The 10,396-nt window shown below is 41.4% G+C and overlaps 1 protein-coding gene across 1 annotated transcript; it reads left to right on the top strand.

Moving 5' to 3' along the window:
- Positions 1 to 2,376: 2,376 nt before the first annotated feature.
- Positions 2,377 to 9,974, top strand: hspb8 (heat shock protein b8). The gene is made up of 3 exons (XM_072247666.1): positions 2,377 to 2,907; positions 3,600 to 3,663; positions 9,489 to 9,974. Exons 1-3 carry the CDS (start codon positions 2,511 to 2,513, stop codon positions 9,658 to 9,660), a joined length of 633 nt encoding a protein of 210 aa, XP_072103767.1. The 5' UTR covers positions 2,377 to 2,510; the 3' UTR covers positions 9,661 to 9,974.
- The last annotated feature ends 422 nt before the right edge of the window (positions 9,975 to 10,396 follow it).

Raw genomic sequence — 10,396 nt, 5'->3', positions numbered from 1 at the left:
TTTACAGAGATGCTGTACAAAGCTTGTGCTTGCGTGCCATCAAGTACAAGGGAAAGGGTGTGTGGTAAATAGTGCTACAGTTACAGGGAAAGCGCAGTGCAAGTAGACAACTAAAGTGCAAGGGCCTTAATGAGGTACACTGGGAGATCAAGAGTTCATAAAGATGGCTCTTTTCATTACCTGAAGTGAATGTTCACAATATATAAAGAAGCACTATTATTGGAGCATCAATATCACTCCTGCTGAACAATACACCTCTGCAGGTGATAGTACTGGTAGCAGAATCTTCTTTATTATCTCTGACACGTGAGGTGAAATTTGCTGTTTTGTTGTTGAAGGACAGTGCAAGAAAAAACAATTACTATAAGTTACAAAAATAAAAAGTCAATATGAGGAACAGAAAGATAGCGTTCACAGTTCAAAAATCTCAAAGTTGAAAGTTAAAGTTTTATTAACAAAGTACATTCCTGTCACAACCCTGAGAATCATTTTCTTGTGGGCATACTCAACAAATCTATAGAGCAATAACCATAACAGAATCAATGAAAGACTGCCCAACTATAGGGCGTTCAACCAGACTGCAAAAGACAACACACTGTGCAAATACAAAAAGAAGAAATAATAATAAGCAAATAATAAATATTGAGAATATAAGATGAAGAGTCCTTGAAAGTAGTTGGGGGAACATTTCAGTGATGGGGCAGGTGAAGTTGAGTGAAGTTATCCCCTTTCATTCAAGAGCCGGATAGTTGAGGAGTAATATCTGTTCCTGAACCTGGTGGTGTGAGTCCTGAAGCTCTTGCACCTTCTTCCTGATGGCAGCAGTGAGAAGAGAGCATGTGGTGAGAGTCCCTGATGATGGATGCTGCTTTCCTGCGACTGCATTTCGTGCGATGTTGTCATGCTTGACGCCAAGCAGAGCGACCGGACGGATGATGCTAATGAGAGAGATAACGGAAGACAATGGAGAAACATTCAAAATGCTAATAAGAGAGAAGAGAGAGATTAACGAGAACGAAACACAATTCAGATATTGACAGACCGTTTGCTTTGAACCTGAACTGTTTGAAGTTTGATGGACAGGTGATACCCCAGCAAGAGGATAAAAAGAGCAGGTTTGCTAAGGCACGACACGCCACGAGACCCTGGAAAGAGCAGTGTGCCCCCACAAGTTGGTGCGAGTGTGGAGGACCGGTTCGCGGGAACCGATCAGAGGCTCACAGGGTGTAAAGGTACGATCAGTGGGAACCTGGGGTGTGTGTCCGCCCTTGCCTGGGTGCCGAGTTCACCACGGAAGAACGATCGTATCCGGAACGGAGGGGTCACAGTCGGTGACCACAGCGGGATTAGAAGGCATCAAAAGGTCTGCCCGAAACCAACTCCGAAGACATCAAAAGGTCTGCCTGAAACCAACTGCTTCTCTCACGCTCTCTCTCTCCGCAACGGTACAACAGCGACTACTTCCAACTGCACTAAACTGAACTGAACTCTGCTTCACTTAAGACTAATCATTTTACCCCTAGACTGCGACAGAGCTTGGTTGATTCCTATTACCCTAGTTCTGTGTATATGTGTGTATTATCATTGCTAACCTGTTACATTTATATCCTTACGATTAGTGTACTGTATTACATATTTCTTTAATAAAACTTTATTAGTTCCTAGTAATCCAGACTCCAACGAGCGCTCCATTTCTGTTGGTTACGGGGTACGTAACAATGTGCTCAGTGGTTGGGAGGGCATTGGCGTTTCCACACCAGGCTGTGATGCAGCCAGTCAATACTCATCTATCGAAGTTTGTCAAAGTTTTAGATACCGCGGTGAATGTCCGCAAACTCTAAAGGAAGTCGAGGCGCTGCTGTTCCTTCTTTGTAACTGCCCGGAAGTGCGCTAACTGCACTTATCTGATGGCCAGGTGGGGGTGGGGAGAAATATGTTCCTAAACCATTAAGTGTGAGTCTTCAGGCTCCTGTACCTCTATTGTGTGTGTGAGAGGTCTGATAAAAGTGGGATAAAAGCTGACCTTGAGGCTGGAGGTACGTGTTCCAAAGCCTGGAGGGGTCTTGAATTATTTTGACTCCTCTCCCGATCGAGCGAGAAGTGCAGACGGTGTGAACTGAGGGGTGGTTGGATGGTTTGCGTGTCGGGCTGAGCTGCGTTCTCAGCTTTTTGCAGACCCGGACTTGTTTGACACTCAAAAGTGTTCAGCCACCGTTTGTGACTATGACTTATGAATCAAATATTTCCTGCTCCCACACCACCCCACCCTCCCAGCCCCCACTCCAGAAGGGTCTCAGGGGCCGGTAAACAAGGATGAGCTGGGCTGCTTTAAATAGCCAGCAGAGAGGCAGGGCGAAGGCAGGCATGGCTAAACTTGGTCAGCACACGTAGGGACTTTGCATTGCTCATAGATCAGATTTTACAGATGACAACTGGCGGCGTGCTCGCCTCCCCGCTAAGTATAAAGTCCGGGCGCAGGGCTGAGAGAAGGGAGTGCAGAGAGTAGAGGCATGGCTGAAGGACAGGTACCATTCTCCTGCCAGATACCCGGCAGGCACAGAACCAGCAGGGACCCCTTCCGAGACCCTCGCTTCTTGGACGATGAGTTCGGCATGTCGGCTTTCCCCGACCACTTCACGGCCGACTGGCCAGACTGGGCTCGCCCGAGGCTCACCTCGAACTGGCCAGGGTCCCTGAGGTCGTCCTTTAACGGGACGGCCCGCGAAGCTCCGTCGGTTTGCAGCCGGTCGCCGCCTCAGTACACGGCTCGCTACATGGGATATCCCGAGACCAGGAGTCCGCCTAGCCTCAGCCCCGGGGAGCCCTGGAAAGTGTGTGTCAACGTGCAGAGCTTCGCCCCCGAGGAACTCACCATCAAAACCAAGGACGGCTTCGTGGAGATATCAGGTAGGTGGGAGGGGTGACCCGCAACGCCTGCTGCCTGGACCACCATTCATTGGCAGTTCCAGCATAGAAACTGAACAGGGAGCACCTATTGCTAGACAGGTTAACGCACCTCCCCTCTCCACCCCTTGCCCTGATGCGTACTGTACTTTTAACGTTTTTGCTGACTGTTAGTAGCGGGTGTTATTACTGGTTGAGGTTGCTGCTTCACTGCTAGCCACATTCCGGATTGTCTGTAAGTTTGGTCAATGCGCAGTGGACCTTTTGAGAGTATTTTCTATGTGGGGTATTTTTACTTTGGACAAATCTACCCATTTTGGTTTATGACAAAGTAGTTAAAAAATATCCTTGCTCACTTTCGAACCCGCGGCCCCAGCTGCGTTGAGGGCCACATCAGGGAGGTCACTGAGGGGTGTGTGATACAATGTTAGAGGACTGAGCTCTGTATTTAAGAATGTTCGATATTGAAATGGTGGAGGGGAGAACCAGATGTTGTTCCAGTGTTCAGGATTTCAGGGGCAGGGCAGGGACCCCAAGAGGCATGAAACATACAAAACAATGGCCAAAATGACAGCAAAGGACCCAATACTGGAATAAAGACATAAATGTGGAAGAACTGTTCCTGAATCAATTTCACTTGAGATCATTTAGCATTTGATACACTTTCTTAACTTCTCCCTTTTCGTCATTCTAAGGAAAACATGAAGAAACGCAGGAAGAAGGGGGAATAGTCTCCAAAAACTTCACCAAAAAAATCCAGTAAGTAGCAAACCAGGACTCATTCACAGAAATGATTAAAACTATGTAAATCTAAAGAAATAATTTGTTTATTTAGTCTATGTGTCAGCAAGCAACCTTTGATTTTCGTTAAGTTTTCATGGCAAATTGAGCCTTGGCAGAGAGTGAGGGAGAGAGAGAGAAAGTTTACATGAACTTGAGATTCCTTGCCTGCAAGCCTTTACCTTATTTGGTGAGTGAATCAGCAGGAGTATTGTTGAAAATGACATGGATTTTAACAAAGTGAAGCCATTACTGTGGCCTCACTAAGCCCTGACTGGAAGAGAGTGTGTGGCAGGAGAGGACCATCAGCTCCCATTGCAGCTACTTAGTGTCCTTTCAAAGTATCACTAGATCTATCTGCTTCTATAATCCTGAAAGCCCCTTTTAGGTCCTTAATACTACTTAACATGGACACAGTTGGCATTTTATTGATCCTGTTAGCAGTAGGGGTTAAGTTGAACTAAGAATTAACTTGTCTGCAATAATTCTCTATACTTTTTTATTGCACCACAAGACCATAAGTTATTGGAACAGTATTAGGCCATTTGGCCTATCGAGTCTTCTCTGTTATTCTGTCACGGCTGATTAATATCCCTCTCAACCCCATTCTGCTGCCTTCTCCCCGTAACTTTTGGTGCCCTTACTAATCCAGAACCTTTCAATTTCTGCTTGAAGAATACCCAATGACTTGATCCCCACAACCATCTGTGGCAATGAATTCCACAGACTTGCCACGTTCTTGATAAAGAAATTCCTCTTCATTTGTTCTAAAGAGACTTCCTGCTACTTGGAAGCTATCATGCTACTTAGAACATAAGAAAGAGTTATTGCTTATTTTTTATTATTATTATTATTATTTCTTTTTGTACTTGCACAGTTTGAGTCTTTTGCACACCGGGTGAATGCCAAATTGTTGTGACCTTCCTTTGATTTTATTATGGCTATTATTCTATTATAGAATTATTGAGTATGCCTGCAAGAAAATAAATCTCAGGTTGTATATGGTGATATATATGTACTTTGATAATACATTTACTATGAACTTTGGTGCTAGGTTCCCCCACTAAAGGAAACATCCTTTCCACATCCACTCTATCTAGGCCTTTGAATGTTCAGTAGGTTTTAATGAGATTCCCCCTCATTCTTCTAAATTTTAGTGAGTACAAGTCTCAAGCTAACAAATACTCCTCATCCGTTAATCTTTTCATTCCCAGGATCATTTTTGTGAATCTTCTCTGGACCATCTTCAATGCTAACTCATTGGTTCTTAGATAAGGGGCCATTTAAATTGATTTAAACATTTAAATCAATTTATTTTAAATGTACTTATGTTTTGGTTAGAATATCACTGGAGAATGTTCAAACTAAAAATGTTATGTTACTATTATAAATTCTAATCCAAGAATATGTAGCCAATAACTTTTAATGCCAAAATTCTTTATAGCATGGACAACATCATAATTGGCAGAATAAACAATTGACTTCATGACAATAGACCAAATACTCCATTTTTAACTTAATTCCAACAAGATTAACTGCTTACAAAACTTTGAAGATTAGATAATTGATCAAAGTTTATTCTCTTTTTACTGCACATAATAAACAGATAAATATTGGACCAAAATTGACTGCATTTTAAAGTCGGAGTGAGTGAATGTATTTTTTTAAATCTGTAGTTTTGCGGATTTTTGAGGATTAAAACAGAGGAGTGGAATGTATTATATTGAGGAGGAGAACAAGTAAAAATCATGAAAACCAATTAAATTTAGGGTAAGATCTGTATCTCAGCAAAAGAGTGATGTAAGATGTAATAGCTGAGCAAGTGGTCTATTAACACTGGTTTTGATACAAGTAGGTACATATTGTCCCAGCATTTGTCATGTGCTGTGATTATGTCACATATTAGGTCATAAATTAAAACAATTCAATAACAAATTTAAATAAACAATTTATGCATGGTGTATATATGCAGATGATCCCATGCTCACAAAATGTAGTAAGGCATGACAGTCCATTTTTAAATCGTAGTTCTGCTTGCCAGGAAGCAAAAAGATTTGTTCAACTTTTCTTCATTATTGTAATACACCCTTGAGAAAAATTGTTGATTTTTTTCCTTGTAAATTGCTAACTAATGATCTGCCGTTGTATTGTAAACCCAATTTTACTAGGGGAGAATTAATATATAATATAAAACATTCAACATATAAATAATTGGCTGCCATCAAGATAATTGATACCATTTTAAACCTTTCCCTTCAGAGTAGTAAACCCATTAATCTCTGGGAAAGCATTTATTAAAGATACCCTGGCTTCACACAAAAAAAAATCCAATTGACAAGCTATATACATTTGGGTAAAATGAAAGTCAGATGATCCATTTATTGACTCTCATGTCAAGGCCAGCATTTCAGCAATAGGAATTAGATAACAATGCTGCATATTTCAAAGCAAAACAACAGGCAAACTATTTTTCACTTTGTCTGGACTTCCATTAAACCATTTGTGTGTATTCACTTGGTAATCTCTGTTCATATGGTCACTGTCCCAGTAAAGTAAGCTTCTCCTGATCATTAGTTTCTAATCATTTGTGTCAGTCTGTTAGAACTGTTTACTGTCCCCTTTCCGCCATGTCACAATCCAATTACTTGTCTCTCATAACTCAAATGGAAAAAAAAAGTGGGGCATTTGTTCTGTAAATTTTTAAGAGTCCCATTTACTTCCCAACTATAAAATTTATCATGAAAGCTCTTGGTCTGTGTAGAGTTTTGCTGGTCTGCCCGTCTCTTGAAGATTACGAGAAGCTCTGTGCAACTTCTTCAGAGCACTTATTTCAACGGTCAAATAGTAAGCTGAACCCAAAGGTACGCTGAAGACACTGTGGGATGGATATTAGTATGGCCGGGCTTGTAATCAAACTGATTGATTGTACTGCTGTGAAAATGAAAACTTTTTACCTAATGATTCAAGCTATTGGTCCATGTCAAATAAAAGTTGGGAACTCCTGTTTTTAAGAAACAAAGACCTCCAAGTTCCCATTAAATAGATGTTTGCAAAAACTCACATCAAAGTAGCTAGTGAACACAGCAGGCCAGGCAGCATCTCTAGGAAGAGGTACAGTCGACGTTTCAGGCCGAGACCCTTCGTCAGGACTAACTGAAGAAAGAGTTAGTAAGAGATTTGAAAGTGGGAGGGGGAGGGGGAGATCCAAAATGATAAGAGAAGACAGGAGGGGGAGGGATGGAGCCAAGAGCTGGTCAGGTGATTGGCAAAGGGGATATGAGAGGATCATGGGACAGGAGGCCCAGGGTGAAGGAAAAGGCGGGACGGGGGAACCCCAGAGGATGGGCAAGGGGTATAGTCAGAGAGACAGAGGGAGAAAAAGGAGAGAGAGAGAAAGAATGTGTGTATAAAAATAAATCACGGATGGGGTACGAGGGGGAGGTGGGGCATTAGCAGAAGTTAGAGAAGTCGATGTTCATGCCATCAGGTTGGAGGCTACCCAGACGGAATATAAGGTGTTGTTCCTCCAACCTGAGTGCGGCTTCATCTTTACAGTAGAGGAGGTCGTGGATAGACATGTCAGAATGGGAATGGGATGTGGAATTAAAATGTGTGGCCACTAGGAGATCCTGCTTTCTCTGGTGGACAGAGCGTAGGTGTTCAGCAAAGCGATCTCCTAGTCTGCGTCCAGTCTCGCCAATATATAGAAGGCCACATCGGGAGCACCAGACGCAGTATATCACCCCAGCCGACTCACAGGTGAAGTGTCGCCTCATCCCGACCCCCTCCTGTCATCTCCTATCATTTCGGATCTCCCCCTCCCCCTCCCACTTTCAAATCTCTTACTAACTCTTCCTTCAGTTAATCCTGACGAAGGGTCTCGGCCTGAAACGTCGACTGTACCTCTTCCTAGAGATGCTGCCTGGCCTGCTGCGTTCACCAGCAACTTTGATGTGTGTTGCTTGAATTTCCAGCATCTGCAGAATTCCTGTTGTTTGCAAAAACTATTGCATTGAACATACCTAGGTCTAGCTAAATCTGAATTGTTAGTCTTCTGCTGAACACAAGGCTTCAGAGAACTTTACAAACATTTCAGTTACAGAACTCGAGTTCACAAAATAATTGGGACTCTGGTAAACACAGATCAGAACGCGATGTTAAATTAAGAACCTCAGCAGTTTATTCCTAATATCCTTCTGCCACATTATTTATTAATAGTATGGTTGTGAATAAGACACCATACTAAGCATAGTCCTGATTTATAGCATTCAAAAGGATTAAGTGCTTAGACTAGAATAGTAGGCAGATATTAATATGGATGCAAGTAAAGAAAATCTGCATTTATAGAAATGTTCCAAATTGTTTTACAGTTAATAACGGCAACCACCCCTTGTAATTCAAGTGACACGGCATATGATGATCACCCATAAAGTGGGTCAAAATGCATTGGGACATGTGCTAGGATATGGAATTTAACACTGAACATTCATTTGAATTAGCCATGAAAGTGATAGTGAAATTGATTATAACTAGTGAGTAAATTTGATGGATTAACATACCATGGGGTGTTGGATATGACTCCATTCAAGATAATGCCATTGGATCTTTTTATAGCCATCTGACTCACCTCAGTTTAATAAGACAGCTGTAAGGCAGGGTGCTCAGACAAGGTACCAGACCCCAACTCTGCATTAATCTATTGTTTTTATAAATTGGGTTTAAACTTACAAACCTCTAACTTGTAGGCCAGCTACCCACTATAATTTCAATAAACATTACAGGTGATTTGTAGGAACTAACAATGCCACTTTGGCATTCCCTGGCATCTCATTAAAAGTTTTTTTTTCTCTGTATTACGAGAAGTTAACACGTGAGCTTTTAAAATATATGAAGGAGACATCTTAAGCAAAGTTTGCTCTCCCCACCCCACCCCCAGAACTGACAGTTCAATTGCCATTCAACAGGAATGCTTCCTCTGCTCGAATTTCCCTGACTCAATTTAATTTCTTAATAAGTACCTGGGGTTGTTTACTTTGACAGCAGTCAGCATCATATTCAATTGCAGTTGATCACGTGGTGTCCACTCTCAGTTCACTACTGTTCCTGATACAATTTACTTTTCTTTTAACTTTACCAGTGGTATTTTTAAAACTTGGGACAAAATTAAGTTGTCATTAAATTTAATCTGGTATTTCTCAGGTAAGCTTTTACATGATATTGCCAGAAAGGCAATTGAAACACCAGATTAATTGCACAGAAGGTCATTTAGCCCATTGTCTAAGCTAACATCTAGTAGCAATTCCAAAGCAACAACTTTATTCACCCTGTTCATTTACATGTATTAGGAATTTGCTATGGTGTGTTGGTCAGGGTGTGACATGCAACAAAGAGCAATGGCAACATCATTTCTCCTACTCCTTCCCAAAGGCCTAAAAATTACTTTCTGTCAAGCGTTTTGCCAATTCCTTGTCAGAAACCTTGACTGATTCTTTCCCAATCGTCTCTACAGGCTGTAAGTTTCAGATCATAAAAGCAAAATGATATTTCTTCATGCCTCCCTTATATTTAGTGCTGAAAACTTTAACCGCTTCCCCATTGTCCTTGAACCATTCATCAATTGGAATTGATTGTCTCCGTTTATCCTGCCTGATAAAGCAGTCTTGATCTTTTACACCTGGAGCAAAATTATGTTCTGAATGCATTAAGCATAAAATGTCAAGGCACTGACTTTATAATTAGGTCAGGGATTTGGGACGCAGTGTGAAAGCCTTGCTCAATATTATATCATTTCTCTGTTTCTCTAGGTTGCCCATCGAAGTGAACCCTGTCACAGTTTTTGCATCCTTGTCTCCCGAAGGAGTCTTAATCATTGAAGCCCCCCCTGCGAGGCCACCTTGTTATATCTATGGAGATGACAGCATGAGCATCGATGCAGAAGAAAATGGATTGAGAGGCCAAGAACAGACTGTTTCTTAATCTTAACTGACTATGAAATTACCTGTCAGATATAAAACTTGCCAGAGAAAACAAGGTTATTACTTTTATATGAGGCAACAAGGGCTGTACATAAATCATCGTTTGTTTACTTTGATACTTATAGATAGTCTTACGGAAGGTATTGATCTGTTTTAGTCTATTTTGTATATGAGAAGACTGTATATTGATTGATCACTTTCCTGCACAATAGCATGTATTTTATATGCTGGTTATGGGAGACAGATTCAATACCGATCCTTCTGTAAACTCTGTTTAATTGCTGATTTTGAATAAAATCTACATTTAAAAAAAAACTTTGGTTTTGTTTTATTGCCACAACAAAGTTCTGTGATTTCATTCTACTTAATGGCTTTAAAAGGGGGATCTGACACGGTGGGGCATTTTAGATAGGCACATGAATGAGATAGAAAAAAAATGGAGGGCAATGTAGGAGGGAAGGGTTAGACTGATTGTAGGGTGGGTTTAAAAATCAGCACAACATCGTTGACTGGAGGGTATGTACTGTGTTGTAATGTTCTATGTTCTATTGTGTGAGATGCAGGGTTACTGGACTCTAAATTGAAACTGGTACCATGGACGTCTAATTTGCCGGAAAAGTTTGTAACAAAATAAAACTTGAACAGTTTCAGTTTGGATCCCCGTCAGCACTGAAAAGAGAGCAAACCCAGGTTAGACTTTTAACTAAAACCAGGATGAGGGAGCAAATCACTCCCAT

Source organism: Mobula birostris, chromosome 31 (genome assembly GCF_030028105.1).
Source record: "Mobula birostris isolate sMobBir1 chromosome 31, sMobBir1.hap1, whole genome shotgun sequence".
NCBI classification, from domain to species: Eukaryota; Metazoa; Chordata; class Chondrichthyes; order Myliobatiformes; family Myliobatidae; genus Mobula; species Mobula birostris.
This window is presented reverse-complemented; position numbering and strand designations above follow the sequence as displayed.